General features: G+C 38.9%; 3 protein-coding genes across 3 annotated transcripts; all 3 read right to left on the bottom strand.

Moving 5' to 3' along the window:
- Positions 1-4,955: 4,955 nt before the first annotated feature.
- Positions 4,956-7,067, bottom strand: LOC147450946 (G-type lectin S-receptor-like serine/threonine-protein kinase At2g19130). Its single transcript, XM_086519922.1, has 2 exons — positions 5,924-7,067; positions 4,956-5,447 (listed from the first exon to the last, which is right to left on the bottom strand). Exons 1-2 carry the CDS (start codon positions 7,065-7,067, stop codon positions 5,233-5,235), a joined length of 1,359 nt encoding a protein of 452 aa, XP_086376048.1. The 3' UTR covers positions 4,956-5,232.
- A 30-nt stretch (positions 7,068-7,097) lies between these two features.
- Positions 7,098-8,141, bottom strand: LOC147450945 (G-type lectin S-receptor-like serine/threonine-protein kinase SD2-2). The gene has a single exon (XM_086519923.1). It carries the CDS (start codon positions 8,139-8,141, stop codon positions 7,098-7,100), a length of 1,044 nt encoding a protein of 347 aa, XP_086376049.1.
- Positions 8,142-13,048: 4,907 nt separating this feature from the next.
- On the bottom strand, positions 13,049-13,375 carry LOC147450944 (uncharacterized). Its single transcript, XM_086520553.1, has one exon. It carries the CDS (start codon positions 13,373-13,375, stop codon positions 13,049-13,051), a length of 327 nt encoding a protein of 108 aa, XP_086376679.1.
- Between the last annotated feature and the right edge of the window lie 10,452 nt (positions 13,376-23,827).

Genomic DNA, 23,827 nt, shown 5'->3' with positions numbered 1-23,827 from the left:
AATCTTTCTTATCCTCTTTCACTTTTTGGTATGCAAAAGGCCATAGGGGAAGGTTGAGAAAATCTGCACCTTTTGAGCCGCTGATACAGAGGTTGTCGATGTTGGACAAGTGTCCTCTTTGATAGATTATATTTTCTTTTTCAAATGTAAATGGGTCTTTCCATCATTATACCTTGGTTCTTTATTTTAATGTTCACTTGACTTTCTTCTTTTTTTGTCTTTGTTGAATTTGTAAAAGGGTCTCTTCTTTTAAAGTCTTGATGACTTTCTTTTCAACTTTTTTATTTAAAATATATTTTTGTAGCTGCAATTTTTTCTTTCATTTGAAGACAATTTACAACTAAAAAAACTTAATTAGGGATTCGGTTTAAACATTCCTAATATCAATAAAATACATTTCAAAAGAAAAACTCATATATACATGTCACATGTAACACTTATCAAGAGAATGTTGCAAGAATTCCTACTTTTGCTTACTTGTACTCAAATTGTCAAATACTATTTCTTCAGCAATATTTGGAAGGCCAAGAATTGCCGTGTATTCCATAGCAACAACTCTGTGGCTAGCTTCTCTGAGATAGTACAAGAAAGTAAGGAGATAATATGTGTGGTAAGAAAAAGTTATAACTCAAAAGATTGGATTAGGGCGACTATCACCATCCGTTCAAACCGTGTAGTGTAAGGGCTTTGGTATGGGTGACTAAGTTCTAATGTAACCTTCTATCCCTCATGCTATAAACGGAAACATGGCTGCCCTGCAAAATACCCAAGATAACACAATATCTAGCATAAAATGGCAAATCTGCATACTTGGCAATTCTCATAGCACATAAACCACGACGTATGCGAACAAAGAGAGACTGAGAGCAAGACAGAGAAAAAGAGCACGTGTAGGCACACCTCCTAGAGTGGAGTGCTACGCCAGCACAACGAGAGAGAAGAGAGGAGAGGAGAGGAGAGAAGAATACACAGACACTAGGTGCAATCTCCCCCCGTGCAAGAGTGATCATTTCCCTCTTGCACGTATTTGTTTTATAGATTTCTCAAATGGTTAAAGTGAGTACAAACTGGCCGGCTGGTCATAAATGGCCGAAGCTCATAAAGAGCACTTGAATAATACATGAAATATATTTTTGTATGGATAGGCCTAGCTCAGTCAAGCCTTTTCCACTTGTCAGCTGCAATAATTAATAGAATTATCAATTCCATTACATACCTCTCCGTTGGAAAGCAACTGTCCTTAGTTGCAAAGATAAAAATTTGCAAACCATACTTGTCAAAAATAGTGATTAGTATTCTTTTAAAGAAATAACACGTTGAAAAATAAAAAAATTATGAAACAAGATAACATTGCTTATGCCTGCCGTCATCCACATACTACCTATTCTAGTGTCCCATACCACTAGAATAAGCAGTATACGTCATACCCTGATGAATCAGTATATCATTGGTCACACTCATTACTCAATAAGTAAATTTTTGTCAATCTCAAGTTCACTTTCATAAATACTGTCACAACAGGAAATCATCATATTCCAATTCCAATTCCACAAGACAAGTCCAAATCCAAATCACTTTCAGTATATACCCGGGTAACAAAATCATACCAGATACAGTGTTGACTAGTCACTGCAGCATGATTTTGTGATCAGTGTTGCTTAAATTGGCAAATCTACACCCGACGTGCTGCCTAAATCGACAAATCTGCACTAATGCTGTCTAAATCGATGAATCTGCATTTGATTTAAGTTCAAAAAGCGTGAATATGTAGTTTGTTGTTGTGCTGCCTAAATCGGAGAATCTACATAGATGAGCATTGACACATTGCCTAAATCGGAGAATCTGTGTGCATGTGTCCAATGGATCAAGCAAGACATAAAAAGAAAATATTTGACACTTATTTGACACCAAATTAGAGTATGTTCCACTAACAAGGCACATACAACTGTGGCTCAATATCTGAGAGCACCCTAGCTCAAATGAGGAACTGCATAGCTAATTGACAAAGCATCTCAAAAATTACTTGTAGTACAAGTAGAAGCCATGATCTTAACATTTGATGGAGTATTCAATTGAGCAAATGATGTAGAGAAATGAAATTTAAAAATAGGATTGATGTATTTGAGATACCTACCAATAGGATGTAGGAAGTGATTCCACTTTATAAGTACTAGAGATGATATGAGAGATGTTGGGTTGCCAAATTTATAAAAGATTGTCAGTAAAGGAATTATGAAAAGGGGATTAACGTTAATGTACATACCTTGAGCAAAATTATTTGAGCCTGTGTGTTCATGGAGAGAGATATGATCGTAACTTGCATTTAGTTGTTGCTTCTCAAATTGTTCAGTATGGGAGCGTAGCCTTCGCTTTGATACCACTGCTTCAAACGAAAACATGGCTGCCGTGCAAAATACCCAAGATAACACAATATCTAGCATAAGCTGACAAATATGCATACCTGACGATTCCCATAGCACATAAACCACGACGTATGCGAACAGAGAGAGACTGAGAGCAGGACATAGCAAAAGAGCGCATGTAGGTGCACCTCCTAGAGGAGTGCTACGCCAGCACAGTGAGAGAGAAGAGAGGAGAGGAGAGAAGAATACACAGACACTGGGTGCAATCTCCCCCGTGCAAGAGTGAACATTTCTCTCTTGCATGCATTTGTTTTATAGATTTCTCAAATGGTCAAAGTGAGTACAAACTGGCCGGTCGGTCATAAATGGCCGAAACTCATAAAGAGCACTTGAATAATACATGAAATATATTTTCGTATGCGTAGGCTTAGCTCGGTCAAGCCTTTTCCACCTGTCAATTGCAATAATTAATAGAAATATCAATTCCATTACACCTCAAGGCTCGGCATCAGCTTGAGGCTACTTTGTAATTTTCTCTTTGTGATTTTAAAATACAACAACCACTCACAATTGTGAGTTTTGCAAAGAGAGAGAGAGAGAGAGAGAGAGAGAGAATGTTGCAAGAAGAAAAATTTCATTAATTAGGGTCATCTTCATGAAATATTATTACTATAAACATAAATCTCCACACAAAATTACTTAGATCCATCATTTCTTTAAAAAATTTTATATAATCCAATGATCGATTCATTTAAATGTTGATATTAATTAACACTAGTCTTGTAATGAGCCAGAAAATTGGATGGAGCCACTATGTGGCTCATGCGTAGATTCCAGTATTTTAAGCATAACTTTTGCATATGACATCAAAACTTCATGAACTTTTTGAGCATCTTGTAGGATGTGTCTAAGACTTGAGAGTCATATTTGAGTTAAAAATGTTGAAAAATATATATTTTTTAAAGAGCCTTTTTACGCAAATTTGTAATTTACTACTAACTTGGGTAAGTAGTAAATGTTTTTAGCCTTTATGTAAGCACATAGAAGTGTGATAGGCTCATTACATACCTACTGAGGATTTTTCAAAGAAGTTTGAGTATTTTCAAACAAGGTGAAGTATTCATAGAGCCTTCAAAAGGCAAAAAGATGACGACTACTGAGGGGTCATGAGAGTTAAAAATCCATTTAAAAAAAGTAAAAGCTCATAGTGATTAGAGAGAGAGAGAGAGAGAGAGAGAGAGAGAGAGAGAGAGAATATTGTTTAAAAGAAACCTTTTATTTAGTCTTTAATGTAAAGTTGTGAAATTTAGTTTACTTCTCAAGCACTAATATTTACATGCTTTAATGTAAAAACCGACAAATCCTTTAGTATTTTGACCTAAAACCGGCAAGCTTTCAAGTGCGTCCTAAATTTCTTTGGTTAGGAAAAATGCTTTTGGCAAGCCCCATTCTTAATTTTAAAATGATTTGTGGTTTTAAAAAATCAAAAGTTTTAAAACTTTATTATGTTCAAGTAATTTGTTGCACCCTTTCCAGAAAATAAAGTAAATGTCGCATTGGAAAAGATCATGTGAAAGGCTTTCTCTTCAATGCTCTTCAAGGCCTTCAAGATTTTTAAGGCTCCTTTGAGGGACAATGAAACACCAAGAATTGGAAGACCTTCATCTATATGGATACTAAAGGCCAAAAAAAATTTGTCTACAATTGAGTCAATTTAGTAAAATTACACGCATTTTACAAAATTAGTTCTTAGAGATGGCTATGCAAAAACAACTTCAACCCTCGACTTATTTGCTCAACATTTTTTATCAACTCATACTATGTGTTGGGTGTATTTTCCCGAGAGGGTTTTTTTTAAAGATATCTAAATAGATATTGAATTATTTTACTACAAAAGCCTTTAAAAGACTAGTGTTAACTCTAAATATTAAATGTTGAATTAACTTAAGTTTTTACACAAAATTACTTGAGCCCAACATTCCTTTCAATGATCAATGTCATTTGATCATACTTTGTTGTCATTTAAATGTTGATTAAATGTTTAATGAAAAATGCCTTTGAGATTAACCTCTAAATTTTAAATTTCAAAGTGAAATTTAAAAAAATTAAGTGTTAAAACTTTCAAATATTGTGCGTATGTGTGTGTGTCTCATTTTCTTTGTGTGTAGTTCTTTTTAAGTAGTTGGTGATTATATTTTTTCTCAGTCGTGTTTGTCTTAGAAGATGCCATTCCAATAGTGATATTGATTGTACTTGCTTCTCAGCCGCCCATTTTGCCGGAGGCAGAGGGAGTCTCACTCATACTTATACATATGGCCCGGGCTCATGAAGTCTATGTGAAAGCTCGTGTGAAGGCTATGAGCCTTTCCATCTTGAAGGCGGAAAGACACGAACGCTACGGACCAAGCTCATGTGAAGGCTATGAGCCATAAAGAGGGTGCTTCAAAACCCGATTGTTTCCAGTTTAAAGAGCGGAGTATTTTCATTGTCAGGAGGCCTTCTCGGGCAAGTGCTTCAACCTATTGAGTGCAGTTATGTTGGACATCCAAAGAATCTACAAGCCCCATGCTCCATAGAGGGAACAGACTCACACCCAACAAAAGAGGCCTTGGTAGTATTACTATAGACAATTGCCTTTGGTTACATAAGTTGCGCGGAACTTCGATGGCTCGCTCCATCATATTGCATGCTTGCTGAAAACAAGCATGGTGACAAAATAACATAATACATAGCATATCCAAACATAAGCAAACACATTTCTACGACATCCTTGGCATGTACCATTCATATTAAGCTATAGATTTGTGGGTATGCGATGTACCATGGTGTTTTGCCTTGAAAAATTAAGATTTATCGATCTTACTATGCACTAGTCTTGGCTGAAGCACGGCGACGATTTCATGTCAAAGCTCCCTGTTTCAACCAAGCATTGCAATGATGAGGGGATAGGTGGAATAGTGAGAGGCAAAGTTCCTTCAAGCATTTGCACAACTTTTCCCATTGGTGGTCTTGAGTCTTCATTATCTTGGATACACCAAATTGCACAATATGCCACTCTTTGGAGCTCCTCCATGTTAGCTTGTCCTATATACATTGAGAAACACATGAATCATCAGATTGACTATATCATAAGACCATCTCTCTCTCTCTCTCTCTCTCTCTCTCTCTCTCTCTCTCTCTCACACACACACACACAATGGCCTCACAAATGCTAACAACTATGAGACTAGTTTTTGTACAAATCCATCCAAGAAAAAACAGCAAGAAAAGACAAGACCAAGTTTTTGTGCTAACCCTTTTTTCTGCTTAAAATCTATTGTCTTTCATTGAGATGCATATTTTTCCACTTCATTATAGATATTTTGTCATGCACAACCAACACCCCCCCCCCCCCCCCCCCCAACCCCCAAAAAAAAAACTAATTAATCGTTTCTGAAAAAGTTGTTTTGGCTACCTACTAGCCCCATTTTCAACGTATTAAAACAAATCATATCTCATTTGCTTTACTTGACATTAAAACAAAGTAAGGCATGCAGAGCTGAAAATGATACAATGAATACCTTCTAAGCGGGAATCCAACAAGCAAGTAAGGTTTGCCTCTGGTTTGTGGATGACTTGAGCAGCCCAAACTGGAAAGAAATCATCTAGAGCAATTGTTGCGGCGAGGTTAGGGTAATTGACTATGTTGCGATGACCACTAAGAAGTTCAAGAATGGTCATCCCAAAGCTATACACATCTGCCTTGGCGGTGATTGGCAATCCTGCAATCCACTCCGGTGCGAGGTAGCCTCGTGTACCACGGAGAGTAGTTAGCACATGACTAAACTCGCGACCCACCAGCTTGGCAAGGCCAAAGTCTGCAACTTTCACATAGCAAGAGCCATCAAGGAGAAGATTTTCAGGCTTGATGTCGCAATGGATGATGCATTCGCGACATGACTCATGCAAGTAAGCAATGCCACGGGCGGCCCCTAGGGCAATGTTGAAGCGAACGGGCCAAGATAGTGAGGCCGCCCGATCATTGTTTCGAAAGAGGACATGATCCAAGGACCCATTTTCAGCCATTTCGTACACAAGCAAGCGGTGTTTGCCCTCGGAACAGAAGCCCAACAGCCTTACTAAATTCACATGCTGAATTGTGCCAATTGTCCTCACTTCTGCCCTGAATTGCTTGTCCCCTTCGTCAAGCCTGTGGAGTTTCTTCACAGCCACCGATAAATTAACCGTGCTGCTAGAATGGCTGCTCAAATCCTCCGCCCCCTTTGGCATCACCCCTTTGTACACAATGCCAAACCCCCCTGCTCCCAGCTTCTCTTTGAAGTTCTTTGTAGCTGCCTGCAGCTCTGCATATGTGAAAGCCCTCAATCCGAGCTCCGGCCTTTTAGCGGCCACTACCTTTCTCCTCCTCACCACAAGAAACGCCGCTAAACTAACCACAACTACAGCGGCTATGGCGCTCACCAAGATTCCAACAATCAACACTCTGGTGTTCTTGTTGCTTCCTTCTGTGTTAGAGGCGAGATCTCTGGCGGCAACTCTGAGGTAGAATGAGCCGCTCAAAGAAAGCGTTGACAGAGTACCATCATAGAGAGGGTCGGTAAATAGAGAGCAATTACCTGCGCCATCGCCATCAAAGTAAAACCCATTACAGGAACAATTAGCAAGGCAGAGATCTTCGCATTTCTGCAGATCCACCATAGCCATGGAGGAAGTAGAGCTCCAGTCAAACGAGGTTTAATTGATGGAAAAGAACCCATCATTGCTACCATGGGTTAAGCTGCAGTTAAGAGGCGATTTCCTTTCACAGCCATGGAAGAAGGCTTTCTTGTCCCATTCTGATTTGTTGACGGGGCGGAAACCCTGTGCAGCACATGCGCAATTGGGCTGCTGCTTGGTGTTGCAGATAGAGTTTTGCCCACAGAGGCGCGTTACTTGGCATGTGTCGATGGGCCGAAACCAGAAATCGTTCCAATTCAGTTGGTTTGGATCATAGTTTGACTCCACAATGAGCCCTGTGCTTGCCATTACGAATTTCGACACATTGTAGGAGGCATCCTGGTCTGCCTTCACTTTGTATGTGAAGCCAGTGGTGGGGCTGAAGTTAAATGTGTACATGAAACCGACTGTCATCTCTGGAACGTTGCTGAATGCGTTGCCAGTCCAAGAGCCACTATCCCAATACTGGATAGTGTCATTATACATAGAAATGAAGTTGTTTTCGTGCCCCATAACCAAAGAGTAGGAGCCCCCTGTTGGATTTGTCTCTGTTAGCCAACATTGGAGCTTCCCCCCTGGCCCTAACGACATCCCCGGTAGCCATGTATTCCCCGGATGATCGAAGCTCTGCCAAATCGTAACCCCATCTGAACTCTGCAGCACCATATTGCTTGTTTCTTGTAGCAGAAATAGCGACGCATTGTGGCCTGTGCCGCCAATTGACCACACAGATTCTCCATTTTCTGTCAAGTTCACGAATCCGCCAGCAGTGAAGGTGCATACGGCGGCCGAAGAGACAGCCTTGTCTCGGTTTGCAATCCAGGCCGTGGTGAAGGGTGTGCGGTTTGCATAGATGACGCCTAAATAGAGGGAGGAAGAGCCTGATTCAAGGGAGAAGAAACCAAATTGTAACAACCCATCTGAAGAGATGAGGCTCTGGCCGTTAGGGTATAAAGAGGAGCCTAAGCTTAAGGAGTTATTTGTAGCAGCAAAGGTGAGAAGGGCTATGTGCGCAAGGCAGAAGATGAGGAGATGGAGGGCAAGAGAGGTGGAGGTGGTCATGGCAGAGGGGCATGGGTCTGCCTGCAGGTGGGGAGCTTGAAGCAGTCCCCTTTGAGAGAGGAGGAGGGGGTACTTGAAGCAGTCCCCCTTGTTCAACCCTCAAAGACCCCTTTTATTTTATAGCAGGCTGATGATGGTTGAGAGATGATGGTTTGACCTTGGAAGTCTTCAAATGGGCACCTGGAGGATGAGGAACACTCACCGTAATGACCGCTAACGGTGTGTAAGGTTTCATAGGTGATGCCTATGGTTGTGTAACTACTTGGTGTATAGAGCGCTCCCCCTAGGCTCCACAAGAGCTTGAGGTTTTTTGGCCTTCAGAAGGCCATAGGAGAGTGGGTGGATAATTGGTGCACCTTTTGGACGTTGATTAAGAATCATGGATTGGTGACACATCACATGTTAGCTTGTTTTATAATGTATATGGATCTTTTTATCATTTCAATTTGGTCCTTTCTTTTAATGTTCAATTGATTTCTTTGTTTAATAAATGTTATATAGTTTTTTATATTGTAAATGGATCTTTTCATCATTGTAATTTGATCCCTTTAATTAATGTTCACTTGACTTTTTTTGTTTTTTAAGCTTTTGTTTCTTTGTTTAATTTATAAGTTTGATAAAGGTTATATTTTTTTATTATGATGTAAGTGTCTCTTTTCATCATTGTAATTTGGGCCGTTTATTTAATGCTCACTTGATATTTTTTAAATCTTTGTTTACAAATGGTCTCTTCATTTAAGGATTTAATTACTTTCTTGTCAATTTTTTGATTTAAAGCATACTTTTTTCCTTGTAAATTTTCTTTTCATTTACATACAATTTCTAACTAAAAATTTATAAATGGTCATTGCATTAAATAATTTTTTCACTACTAAGTTTTTTTTTTAACTTTTGGTTTTGATATGCAAATGTCACCTTATTACTTGAATGCATGTATTATTAGTAGGGATTAACTTTTAAAAAAATTCATAACTAATATTTTTTTTCAACTTTTTGTTTTGATATGTAAATGTCACCTTGTTACTTTAGTGCATGTATTATTAAGATTAGGTTAAGATATTTTCAATATTCATTTCTATCCTAAAAATAACATGTATTTATTTCATTTAATAGCATGCATCATTTTATTGTGTAATTTATTTTATTGATATATTTATACAAAAATTAGATCAATTCCTAAACTCTCACTAATATTTTATATGCTTTATGTTTTCATGAGGTCAATTAATATAACACTCATACATAAGGACATAAGGAAAAGCGAAGATTTTTGGTGCAATTCCTTGACCATTGAATTGAATTGTTGGATGTTCTTCATGTGGCATTTGAACGTTTTTGGAATTTAACGTGTGCACATGGGAGTGCCTCCCCACTCTCTCACTTCGTCATTGCAGTCGAGGTAGCTCTCTCTCTCTCTCTCTCTCTCTCTCTCTCTCTCTCTCTCCCCTAGAGGCCACCGTAAATCTTTACCTTGTAATAATGTAAATGGGTCTTTTCATCATTGTAATTTGGTCCTTTTATTTAATGTTCACTTGATTTTTTGATTTTTAAAATATTTGTTTAGTTTATAAGTTTTATAAATATTATATTTTCCTTTTATAATGTAAGTGTCTCTTTTCATCATTGTAATTTGATCCCTTCATTTATTGCTTTCTTGACTTTTTTTTAATCTTTGTTTACTGGGTCTCTTTATTTAAGGATCTAATTATTTTCTTGTTAGCTTTTTGATTTAAAACAAACTTTCTTCCTTGTAATTTTTTTTCAATTATAGACAATTTCTAACTAAAAATTTATAAATTGTCCTTACATGAAAGGATGTTTTTACCACTAAGAATTTATTTTCTACTTTTGGTTTTGATATGTAAATGTCACCTTATTACTTTAGTGCATGTATTATTATTAGAGATTTGCTTTTTAAAAAAATCACAACTATGATTTTTTTTTCAACTTTTTTTTAATATATAAATGTCACCTTGTTACTTTAGTGTATGTATTATTATTAGGGATTATGTTCAAACATTTTCAATATTCATTTCTATCATAAAGATATTAAGTATCTATTTCATTTAATAGCATGCATCATTTTATTGTGTAATTTGTTTTATTGATTTATTTATACAAGAATTAGATCAATCCCTAAACTCTCACTAATATTTTATATGCTTTATGTTTTCATGAGGACAATTAATATAACACTCATACATAAGGACATAAAGAAAAGCGAAGATTTTTGGTGCAATTTCTTTACCATTGAATTGAATTGTTGGATGTTCTCCATGTGGTATTTGAATGTTTTTGGATTTTAATGTGTACATATGAGAGTGCCCCCCCACTCTCTCACTTCGTTCGAGTCAAGGTATCTCTCTCTCTCTCTCTCTCTCTCTCTCTCTCTCTCTCTCTCTCTCTCTTCTGTAGGCCGCCATAAATCTTTACCTTGTTTTGTACATTTCTTATATCACTATTGTAAAAGAAGTTTTAATGGAAATGAACGCACTTTTGTTGGCAACCCTAACCACGAGAAGTCAATGGAGCTCATTGTATATAGTTACTTTTAAACACATTGACAATTTTGGCGGACATATGATTTTTGCATAGAGTGCTGCAAAAAGTATGTCTCAGCCTACAATATTGGTGTCACACTGTCACACAAGAAAAAATTCGCTTTGATTTTGAGAATAAAGTATTAAATTAGTAAATTAGCTCAATTTTTGAATTTTTCTTACCTAGAAATCATAGCAAGAATTGTGTATGGTTGCTTTTTTTCAAATATTACTAGTGTGCTGGTCTGTCCCACTTTTCTTTGGCCGCTTCGGGACAAGTTAAGAATATTTCTCAAATGATAGTTTTTTGTGACCTCATTTGCAACTCATTACGACTCTTTCATCGCGATTTTGAATCATAATGTGTTGCTCCCGAGCTTTTTCTTCGGGGTATAGTAGCTCTTTCTCTCTCTCTCTCTCTCTCTCTCTCTCTCTCTCTCTCTCTCTCTCTCTGACACATAGGTCCTTTACATCCATAGAAGAATCTTGACTTTAATATAAAATATATGTCCTCTTTTCATTATCCAACCCTCTCTCTCACTCTCTCAGGGACACATAGGTCCTTTACGTCCATAGAAGAATCCTGATTTTAATATAAAATACATGTCCTCTTTTCATTATGCAACCCCCCCTCTATCTCTCTCTTTATTGTAGAGAGAGAGAGAGAGAGAGAGAGAGAGAGAGAGAGAGAGCAAGATGAATCCAAAACTAATCATGGGAGTCAAGATGGCTTTTTGATATACATTTTACTCATTTCCCAATTTAATGCTTCCTTATAAAGGTTGACCTGCCTTTTTAATATGGAAGAAGTCTTTGTATATTTTTCTATGGGCCGCTTCACAGTCAGCATAGTTCGGGACTACCTATCACACTTGAGAGACTCATCACTACAATCAATAAACACAATTTGACTCAAAATCTATTTCAAACAACAATCGGCATGACCATGGACAATAAAATATCAATTATTTGTTTCAACTAAAAATGAAGGTGCAATAAAAGCATTTGCACCAAGCATCCTTGCTACTACATTCTTCAAATACCATAACCTTATACTAATAACTCAAAACCGTAGTCTCCTACAAATTCTAGTACGTGCTCTAAACGTCCAAGGTCCAAATTCTACCAAATGATGACGTATTTGGCGTGGTGTATCGACTTGAGTAAAAACCCTAAGTCGGTACTGCTCATCAAAGACTATAAGGGGGAGCGTTGCATTGATAGGAAGCTATAAGCCAACAAACCAAATTGTGGCAACTATTTGGTCACCATTCTCATTGTATTCAAATACAACATGGTAATATCCAAGTGTAAAAGATGACAATTGCCCAAGGTATAATGATAACTCGTAAAGGCCAATAAGTACATGTGAAAATGTGCAACACTGCCTACATTAAAAATAAAAGTTATTAGTTGGCACACTTATTGAAACAATTCTATGGCTAATGCTACAATCACAAAGACTATATATTACCCTAAAACACTAGAGTTCTCCAAAACATGAACCACTGTAATTGCAGATGTGTGTCCACGCCAATGAAGGGGATCTAAAAAATGACAAAGCAAAATGTATATGGCGATGATGAGAGTAAGAACCAATGTCAAAATATGCACACAAGAAAAACTTACTTTGAACCATTTGAGGCACGACCTACAACATATGAAATGGCACGTCGAGGATCCATCTGCCATCACAAGAAAGAAAAGGCAATAAGATCATGGAAATGTCATTATTTGTGAGAAATTGTTAAGCTATGAAATGAATACAAATAATTCACTATTCCAAGGAGACAGCAACATACAAAGATCATCCGGTTGTCAATTGTAACACCTCTTTGTAAACAATATTTGGAGTCCTTGCAGAAGCTGATAAAACCCCATCATTACTTTGTAACTTTCTATTGTCAACCACAACCTTGATGGCATTTGAAGATCTTACACGAGACATAGCCACATACAACTGTCCATGGTTAAAATTGGTGATGCCAAATATAGTCCCAAGATTCCAAGTGTTTGCCCATTTGCCTTGTTGATAGTCATTCCAAATGCAAGCTTGACAGGGAATTGTCATCGTCTCATTTCAAAAGGAAGACCCAAGGAGCTTGTGGTGACAAAATCAATCCGTGGTATCAGCACAATATCCCCAGCATTCTTGCTTGTGATTATCTCTGCTTCCAAAACTCTACCATAGAGTTGTCTACATATAAGCCTTGTACCATTGCACAAACCACGCCTCACATCCAAATTACGCAACAACATGATTGGGGAATTTTCTTTTAATTTTAGTACATGCGGTGGGTATCCACCCCCAAGATCTAAGTTATTTAGAAACTCAAGTGTATATAAGTGGTGAATTTGGTCCTCATTTCAACAGAGGGAGTCTCCACTCAAGTACTCTTTGCTTCCACCTGGTAGCCGTCTCAAAGCAAGACTGTTTATCATATCAATTTCTTTATTCTTTGGCACAAGAATGCCTCGCTCTTTGAAGAAGTTAGCAAAATTATTAACATACGACATGCTCCCATATATGTGATCAATCAAATTTTCAATAAAATGTCCTTCCAAAAGCATGTTAGTGAGAATGATGACATCGTCATTGTCAGCATCTGCATGCACATCACCATTGCCAATGTCAAGTACCCATGTTGCAAAGACTCTTTCTGTCTGAATTGTGGTGGAGTCCACCAAATGCATGTTTTCTGTCAATTTCAAAACCTCTATTTGTTTCCATATGTTTGAATTGCACAATGATGCCCCCACTATGTCCTCACATCGCCCCTTTGGAACAACTCGCAAAATTTGTCTAAAGTCACCTCCCAACAATAGTGTCTTGCCTCCAAACAAAACATCTTTCTACACGATGTCTCGCAACGTTCTATCAAAAGCCTCAAAAGCATGTCTATGGATCATGGGGGCCTCATCCCATACAATCAAAGCGGTTTGCTTTAGTAGTTCTGCAAGATTGCTAGTGACCTTCACATTACATGTAGAGTGGCTATTAAGCTCTATAGGTATTTTGAATCGTGAATGAGCAGTTCTTCCATTAGTGAGAAGCAATGCAGCAATTCCAGACGATGCACAAGCTAGTGCAATTTTTTGCTGGCCTTGTAATCGAGAGAGCAAGGCATTATATACAAAAGTTTTTCCTGATCCCCCAGGCCCATCCAAGAAGAATGTACATCCCCTATTTTGTTCAACAGCTTCTAGAACTGTACGATAAGCATGGCATTGACCTACATTTAATTATCTCTCCATCTCTGAGGCTAAGTTTGATTGCTCGTGTACATCAAACATTCTCTCCTCTTGAAGCAAACTATTCTGAAGCATTTGCAATTGTGATCTATCAATTTGAGGCATGCTAGGAAAGTCACCCAAGCTCTTTCCATGTATCCTCAAAAAATTATCCAAGCTTGTCAAAGCCTGTATCATTGCCTGATTGGACAAATCATCATCATGACCATGAGTTGTTAGCACATGAAAATAGTCCTCAGAAAACTGTACGGAGAACTTTGTCCATAACAGCTCGGGAGAGACTGGTGCACAATACACAAGTATGATTGCAAAAATCTCACGCAACTGTGGTCCACTTCCGATAAAACTTGCCTCTTCCAAGCACATCATCCATTCCTCATCACTTTGTAGCATCCCTCTAGCATTGCAAGCATCCTTGAAGGTGGGATAAGTGCAACCATCAACAGTCTGGAGATCTTTAAATGAAGTGCTACCCTTGCATACAATAAGTAGCATTCGTAAGTAGTACAAGTCTCCAACAGATGGGACTACATTGTATATTCGACCAATGCAATCACCTTTCTTACGTGCAGTCCAACATTTTTTATCTTTATTCCAAACCCATCTTTCTGGGAAGTCTATATAACGAAGATTGTGTGCAGTAGGTTCAATTTGATTTTTGGCAAACCATTTTGTTAATGTTTTTTTTTTTGTTACCATCATTCCTCATAATTTCTCTTATGTTGGTCGTGTCTTGAAAGGTCACAGTGTTTTGCATGGGAAGGCGGACATGCAATATTTGTACCGATGGCTTTTCACAGTGCATGTCAAAACCAAAGATTCTCCATATTTCCTCAGATGAGGATACATAGCGTGCATCAAGGTAGATTTTTATTTCGTCAACAATACCTTCCCCACGTTGCATCACAATGGTTGCCCGATCATGCCCCTTATATAAGTACTTGTACAAATACTTCACAACACTAATTGTAGAGCACACTTCAACATTGATGTGTGCTTTATATCTCATTGAAAGAAATGGATTGTAAGGCACCACCCATCGGTTTTCTAACTTCTTCCCCTTTACAATCACATACTTTCCACATCCATTCTCATGTATGTGGGATACCCATTGCTATCAAGAATCATGGAAACACAAAACTTTCGAGGGTACTTGAACCTACACTTTCCTTCTCTCATACATGGACATTGGGGATACTCAGTACCACAAGGGTGGTGTACATTAGAGCGAAAAATTATCTCATATAGCTCAGGGAAGGATTGCTTATCAGGAAGTTCTGCACAAACCAACCTATAATAGTCAGCTAATTCCATAGGCTTAATTTTTCTTGCAAGAATCAACAAAATATGTGCATGGGGTAGACCTCTCTTTTGAAACTCAATTACGGACACGTGACCTACTACATCTCCAAACATTGACCTCTTAATCAGTAGAGACATCATATCCCTAAACTTTTGGTAGAATACTATGCTCACCAAATCTGGACGATCTGAAGTATCTTGTCCAGACAATAACGCATCTTGTATCTCTCCCCAGCGTGGATTACAAGTGAATGTTATGAATAAATCAGGTTTTCCTTTCTTTCGCACTATAGCCATAGAGTCCTGATATAACTGATGCATATATCTTGGCCCTCCTATGAATGAACATGGTAAGACTATCCGTCGACCGGTTTGCCTACCAATGACTCCCTCCACTCCATCTCTTGGTCCAACCATATCCACCAAACCTGCGTATGATTCAACCCAAAGTGTGTCTTGGTGATTTCTCACCCACAATAACCTAGACTCTTCCATTGAGCTATATGCATCTACAATGTATTGTTGGAGGAGTCTACTCCCTCGTAGGAGGCACTGTATACTGTCATTCCTTACTTGAAGCTGATACGCATAATAATCTTTTTGACCTGGCCCCATAGAAATATGCAATCCATTTTCACCCCGTGGAAATAGGAGTACATACAACAATGACATATATGCTCTGTGTGTGTTAGTGTCATCAAATATCTAATATCTAACCAACCCAAATGATTTTCTCATATTAAACTGATCATTTAATATGGGATAATAAACGGGAACAAGGGTTAGAATATAGAAATGTGCTTACGGATCTATCTCAAGACGGGGCCAATGGTAAAGGGGCCCAAATGAGAGATGGTCTGCCAAAGAGCAAGGTTAACTAATGAAGCTTAAAAGACCTTAGGGTTAGCTTCATTAAAGACCTCCAATGGTTAGTGTTAAAAGTCCTTTTGACCTTAAGCAAGCTAGGGTTGTACTTGAGGTGAGAACCTTAGGCAAGCTAGGGCTATGCTTGAGATGGGAACCCGATCTAAACTTAGGCAAGCTAGGGTTGTGCTTGAGGTGGGAACCCGACCTAAACTTAGGCAAGTTAGGATTGTGCTTGAGGTGGGAACTCAACCTAAGGTGCTTGTCATGCTTGATGACTAAGGTACTTGAGGTACTTGTCACATTTAATGAGGAAGTTTCTTGAGAATCTTCCTATGCATGGGGGGTAAGATGCTTGAGTCAAAAAGAGAACTAACTCACTTAATGAGGAAGTTGCTTGAGAAACTTCTTATGCATAAAAATCTCAAAGTTAGGGAAATTCTAAAAGAGCACATTGGACACATGTTAGACTCTCACTAAGCTTAACCACATGGGTGATTGAATGCTATTGGTTGGGCTAAAGAGGGGTCCAATGAGCTTTCACTGCCACCTAACAAATATCTAGATATTTTCAAGCTCTCTCTCTCTAAGGGGTAAGGAGGACACTTGTCAAAAGACTACCCATATGCTTGACTGCATGCTGGATGTGATTGGTTAAGGGGAGAGGGGTCCAATGAACTTGTAGCAAGTAGAATTTTTTCCCAAAGCAAGAAAGGGGGGTGCTAGGGGGATATACACCATCACACACACACTCATTGGAGACACCATTCTCACTTGGTGAAAGTTGAGGAACACCACCTCCTTCTCCAAGCTTGTGAGAGTGAAAGCGTACACCAACACTCTTGGCTATGGAATGCAAATCCAACCAAGAGTCATGCTTCAATGCTTAAGCTTGCCATCTTCTCCATCTTCATTACTATGCTATTATGCATGCTAGCAAGAAGAGTAATGATAAGTGAGGAACTACTTCTTTCTCCTATGGAATGTTTCTTCTTCCTCTTCCCTATCCTCATTCCCTGCTAGCTCTTCCCACCTTCGAAGGTGTTTGAGGCCTTGGGACTGAGGCTTGGGATAGTTAATGCTTTCTTCAAGTTTATGTTATGTTATGTTTGTGATGCATGAAGCTTTCCATCTTCATTGCATCACCAAGGTCACAAGGAACACAAAGATTGTATTGTACCAAGTCTCTCTTGATGGGAGAAACTATAATATAAATGCCTATTGGAGGGGGGACCGGCTCCATATGAATCCGGTCCTCAACTATTGTCATGTTCTCTAAACTCTCTCTCTTGCAAAAGTATTGTTCATGCCAAGTTAACTAAGTACCATGTTTATGTTTCTACCATCAATTAAGTTCACCCGCTATGCTCACAAAGTAATCTCTTAAAAGTGCTTCACCTACTTTCCTAATTCCACTACTCTCAAAGTTCATAGGCCATTTCCATTACATTGGTATCAGAACATTTGGTTTCTCTTTTCTTGCTTAAGAAGAGAGCTCCTTAAGTAGCCTATTAATGGTTGATTTTTTTAATTATATTAGGGTAAGTGGGACTGGGATATATTATCAGTTTTGTTGAGCTCACTATGTGGTATATGGTGCACACCTTGGGAACTTTGGACTTAATAATGGAGTCTATTTAGACTTGCCTATGGCTTTACCATTATTTAGCCATAAGAAGTCCAAAAGGAGCTATCCCTCGACAAATTCGCTATGTTAGACTCATTCCACTACTCTCTATAATTAACCAATTCGAGGCGTGGGTGTAGATACTTAAGTGCCTATTTTCAAAGGCTAAGAGTAGTAGCAACTAAGGTTTTGAATTGCCAAAGCATACACTAAGTAAACACGTAAGTTTAATTAGCATGACTGACAATAATCAAGAGAGGAGAATGAACATTGATAACTTTGATTTTGCACATGAAGGTGCCAATGACGATGCTCCCATGTTTGTTAATTATCTTGTCACTAGGTTGGAACAAGATGAAGTTACTCAACAACTTCATGCTTATGGGATTTCCTTTCCTCTCCAAGAGGAGAGAGAGCTTAGGAGGCCTCTTGAAGAGACCCCCAAAAGAAGACTCTCTCCCATACGAGAGGAGGAATCCAAAGATCAAGAAAGAAATGAATCCCTAAATTCCTCCAAAGATGTGGCTCCACGAAGAAGGAGGACTAAACGATCGCCAACTCCTCCCAAGAGGAAACAATTAACCCATAGTCCTTCTCCTCGTCACGACTCACTCCAAAAGGAAGAGAGGAAACCAAGGAAGAAAAGGGCAAGAAAGAAGTCACCCTCTTCTCCTTCTTCATCACCTTCCTCCTCTACCGATAAAAGCTATGGCTATTCTCCTAGAGAATATAAGAGGGGAGGACATCGCAAATCTTACCCTGCATGACGAAGGTCACAAAAGCTCAAGAAGTTCAAAGTGGGAGGAAAGAGTATCTCTTTTCTCACCTATGATGGAACCTTTGGTGCTACCGACAAAGTATTGGCCTTCATCCAACAATTTGATGCGGCCTTTGGAGACAAGGGCTTCACGGAGTCCTCCAAGCTACGCCATGTAGCTATGCACTTCCAAAAATCGGCTCATTAATGGTGGGCTAGTCTTCGAGGCTATGGTGAAGCACCAAAGACATGGAAAACTCTACGAGTTTCCATCATGAAGAAATTCCTTGCAAGTGATGCAAAGGACAAAGTGCTCACCGAATGGCGGAGTTTAAGGCTTCTCTCTCATGAGTCTATCCACAAATATGTGGACAAGTTTGGGATTTACATCTCAAGGCTACTGTCTTTCAAAAGATAGACTTTGCTGAGCAAAAACAACAATTCTGTGCAAGATTACCTGAGGAGATGGCCGAGTATGTCAACTCTCAACGGCCTGACTCTATCAGCGAAGTAATCCACCATACCATAATCTCTTCACGCATCAATTTCCAACAAGGGGTTAGACGGAATGTCAAACCCATCGAAAATAAAGACAAAATTGATGCAAAGGAAAAAATTAATGCCCAAAATTTTTCCCACGGCCATTCCAACAACAACAACAACAATCGGTCCAAGGAGAAAGGAGTTTACAAAGGTAAAAATAAACTCTCTCCTGAAGAGCTTGAAACTTTTCGCAAGGATCACAAATGTTTTAAGTGTGGGGAGCAAGGACATGGCTATTGTTCTTGCCCCAAAAGAAATGCTTGCAATGAGACTCCTAGAGCTTCCACTATCGAAGCTTCAAAAGAGGATACTCATTGCAAAGGATCACCTCTCTCCTATGCTTGGGGAAAGGTAAGGGAGCATGATGCTTTCATCGTGTTTGACCCTGGTTCTGGTCTCAACTTCATATCAATGGAGTTGGCCACCAAGTTGGGCATTCAAGCTTTTGAGATGGGAGATGTTGTAACGGCCGATGCCTCTTTCAAGGGACAACAAGCCTCCGTTACTCCCTTGATTGGGAAGTTGAGGCTTCATGTCCAAATCTATGTCGACAAAGAAGACTTCTTCATCTCTCCTCTCCAACATGAGGATGTTATCCTAGGGATACCATGGTTCAACCACATGGCTGCCAACATGAAGTTCCCTGAAAGGAGAATCTACTTCACCTACAGGGGAAAGACTATGTATATAGATGCTAATGAGTCTGGTCGTACTATACCACTTGTAAATCCTCTCGCCCTTGATAAATCAATGAAAAGCTCAATTTTTGTGTACATGATTTTTGTCAAAGAATCCCAAAAAGATCCTAATGTTTCACCAAAGGTGAATGGTAGGAATCAAGAAGAGTTAGACTTGTCTAACTTTCTAAAAGGATTCCAAGATGTGTTCATTGATGATATCCCAATGGACTTACCTCCAAAACGAGGGGATGATGACCATCGAATTGAGCTCCTAGCAGGACGCTCACCACCTAACAAACCTCCCTATCAAGTTTCACAAGCTCAACAAGAGGAGATCATGAGGCAAGTACAAGAATTGGTAGACAAAGGAATGGTGAGGCATAGCTCCTCTCCCTTTTTCTCTCCAGTCCTTTTAGTGCAAAATAAAGATGGTACATACCGCATGTGTGTGGACTATCGCGCACTAAATCATATCACTATCAAAAATAGATTTCCCATACCCCAGGTAGAAGATCTATTTGATAAGCTACAAGGCTCTACCTACTTCACTAGGATTGACCTTAAAAGTGTCTACCATCAAATAAGGATAGTGAATGAAGATATCCTAAAGACTGTGTTTCGTACAACGTTTGGCCTTTATGAATATCTAGTCATGCCTTTTGGCTTGACTAATGCACCAGCTACATTCAATCGATTAATGGAGAAATTTTTTAGACCTTACTACAAATTCATTGGAGTGTTCTTTGATGATATCATCATCTACTCCAATTCCTTGGAGGAACACAAGCAACATCTCCAAGTGATTTTTCAAGCATTAAAAGAGAATAAGCTTTTTCTCAATCAAAAGAAAAGTGAATTTTTCCTTCAAGAGATTTCAATACTTAGGTCATATTATCTCTCGATATGGTATCCGTATGGATCCATCAAAGTTGGAGGTAATAAAAGCATGGTGGCCTAATCCAAGGAATCTACATGAGCTAAGAAGCTTTATCGGTATGTGTGCATACTATAGACGCTTCATAGAAAAATTCTCTCAAATAGCAAGACCATTACATGACTTAACAAAGAAAAACATTAAGTATTCATGGACTTCTACGGAGCAAAGTTCTTTTGACAAAGCTCAAAGAGAAGCTTATCTCCCAACTAGTCCTTATGCTTTCGGATCTCTCACAGCCATCTGAGGTACAATGTGATGCTTGTGGTGATTGCCTTGGAGCAGTCTTGCTTCAAGAAGGGCATGCCATAGCCTATGAGAGCCGAAGGCTCAACACGGATGAACGGGTCTTAGGAATTTATGAGAAAGAGCTGTTAGCTGTTCTACATGTCCTAGACACATGGAAGCACTATCTATTGGGGACTCCATTCATCTTACGAATAGACCATCAAAGTCTCAAGTACTTCATGACACAAACAAAGCTTTCCGACAAACAAATGAGGTGGGCAAATTTTCTTTCACAATTTAATTTTCACATTGCTCACATTGCTGGTAAGCACAATCAAGTGGCTGATGCACTTTCGCGATGACCAAAAGTTAATGCTGTGTCAATAAAAACTCACAATGATCTATCTTCTATAATAGATGAGTATGCTACTGACCCTGATTTTAAAGACATAATGTTAGCCCTTGCTTTGGGGAAGAAAGAGGAACCATTCACCTTGCAGGATGGTTATCTTCTCCATGGAAATAGGCTATGTGTTACCCACTCCCTTCGTGAGAAAGTCATGTATGAATCCCACGCTCCTCCCTATGCGGGGCATAGAGGCATTCAACCTACTCTTCGAGGAGTAGAGACGTACTTTTATTGGCCTACCATGAAAGTGGACATACAAGAGTATGTTTCAAAATGTGTAGTATGCCAAAAGACCAAGTATGATAGAGGGAAGCAACCCAGATTACTCCAGCCATTGCCAATTCCTAATTCACCATGGGAGAGTATATCCATGGATTTTATCTTTGGATTACCAAAATCTATCCATGGGAATACGGGAATATGGACAATAGTCGACAGGTTTAGCAAGCAAGCACACTTTATCCCTGTCAAGAAGACTATTAAGGCACACCAAATGGCAACTCTCTTCATATCACAGATTTTCAAACACCATGGATTGCCAACGTCCATCGTGTCAGATAGAGATCCTAGGAAAGGTCTCTTTGAAAATCTAGGTACAAGATTGAATTTCTCTTCGGCCTATCACCCACAAATGGATGGCCAAAGTGAGATAGCCAATCTTACGATTCTTGATCTACTAAAGACCTATGTCACAGAAGTAGATCAACGCTCACAATGGGAAAAGTACTTACCTCTTGTAGAGTATGCGTATAATAATACTATCCATACTTCTACAGAAAAATCACCTTTTGAAATCATAGAAGGAAGACCTAAAAGTTCCTTGCTACTCAAAGTACATGGGAAGATCTTCGCTGCCGATGAGTATAGTCGTGACCTGCAAATATCTTTTCATAAGATTTAGGAGGCTATATCCATCTCCCAACTAAGGCAAAAAGAATCTGCTGACAAGCACAGAAGGGCCTTAACGTTCAAAGAAAATGATTGGGTCTTACTTAAATTTCCTAAGGCTCGATTGAGGCAAACGATGGGCAAAAACCCTACGGGCCATCAAAACTATTATGCTAAACTAGCAAAAAGATACTATGCTCCTTTTCAAATTTTGAAACCAATCAATGAGGTAGCTTATCAACTCAAGTTACCTAACCATTGGCTCATACACAATGCTTTTCATGTGAGCCTACTCAAGCCCTACAAAGGAGAACCTCCAAATGAACCAATTATTGAAGATCCTCTCGAAATCGAAGATCAAGAAGAGGTACTACAACCCGAAGCTATTCTTCAGCATGAAGACAAGGTACTACGACATGGTAAGATTATCTGACGGTATCTTATTAATTTCAAAATTTATCTTTTTGAAGATGCTATATGGATGCAAGGAATCCAGCTTAAGGATAGTATGAACCTTGTCAACGCTTACAATCCTACATTAGAGTAACCAAATGTACATGTTTCTATCAAATGATTAATGTTTTTGTCTTATAAGACTAATTCTCTCTTTATTGTGCACAAATTTAAGTAGTATGCATTCTAAGAATCATGTTTGGGATGACGACGTCTCTCAAACACCATGTAGAATTTGTCACTCTACTTGGGAGGATGAAATGGACTAAAGAGCAGACATGCTTGCGGAAGCTATGTCTCCCAAGCACCAAATGGATTAGTCATCCATCTTGGAATGATGTCGTAGGGTAAAAAGGGATCCTCTACCCCTAAGATAAATTGACTAATGGCTCTGATTTTATCTCTTTTACCTCATAGTCGAGGACGACTATGATTTCAAGAGAGAGGTAATTTCATCAAATATCTAATATCTAACCAACCCAAATGATTTTCTCATATTAAACTAGTCATTTAATATGGGATAATAAACGGGAACAAGGGTTAGAATATAGACATGTGCTTACGGATCTATCTCAACACGGGGCCAATGGTAAAGGGACCCAAATGAGAGCTAGTCTGCCAAAGAGCAAGGTTAACTAATGAAGCTTAAAAGACCTTAGGGCTAGCTTCATTAAAGACCTCCAATGGTTAGTGTTAAAATTCATTTTGACCTTAAGCAAGCTAGGGTTGTGCTTGAGGTGAGAACCTTAGGCAAGCTAGGGCTGTGCTTGAGGTGGGAGCCCGATCTAAACTTAGGCTAGCTAGGGCTGTTCTTGAGGTGGGAACCCGACCTAAACTTAGGCAAGTTAGGGCTGTGCTTGAGGTGGGAACTCCACCTAAGGTGCGTGTCATGCTTGATGAATAAGATACTTGAGGTACTTGTCACATTTAATGAGGAAGTTTCTTGACAACCTTCCTATGCATGGGGGGTAAGATGCTTGAGTCAAAAAGAGAAGCTACTCACTTAATGAGGAAGTTGCTTGAGAAACTTCCTATGCATAAAAATCTCAAAGTTAGGGGAATTCTAAAAGAGCACATTGGACACATGTCAGAATCTCACTAAGCTTAACCATATCGGTGCTTGAATGCTATTGGTTGGGCTAAAGAGGGGTCCAATGCGCTTTCACTTCCACCTAACAAATATCTCGATGTTTTCAATCTCTCTCTCTC

Source organism: Adiantum capillus-veneris, chromosome 9 (genome assembly GCF_014529385.1).
Source record: "Adiantum capillus-veneris isolate H3 chromosome 9, ASM1452938v2, whole genome shotgun sequence".
Lineage (NCBI taxonomy): Eukaryota > Viridiplantae > Streptophyta > Polypodiopsida > Polypodiales > Pteridaceae > Adiantum > Adiantum capillus-veneris.
This window is presented reverse-complemented; position numbering and strand designations above follow the sequence as displayed.

Coding starts and splice junctions, on each gene's coding strand:
- LOC147450944 (XM_086520553.1), bottom strand. CDS start 13,375: ATGCATTTGGTGGACTCCACCACAATTCAGACAGAAAGAGTCTTTGCA.
- LOC147450946 (XM_086519922.1), bottom strand. CDS start 7,067: ATGGCTATGGTGGATCTGCAGAAATGCGAAGATCTCTGCCTTGCTAAT. Junction 5,448..5,923: donor GTTGGATTCCCGCTTAGAAG/GTATTCATTGTA, acceptor CAATGTATATAG/GACAAGCTAACATGGAGGAG.
- LOC147450945 (XM_086519923.1), bottom strand. CDS start 8,141: ATGACCACCTCCACCTCTCTTGCCCTCCATCTCCTCATCTTCTGCCTT.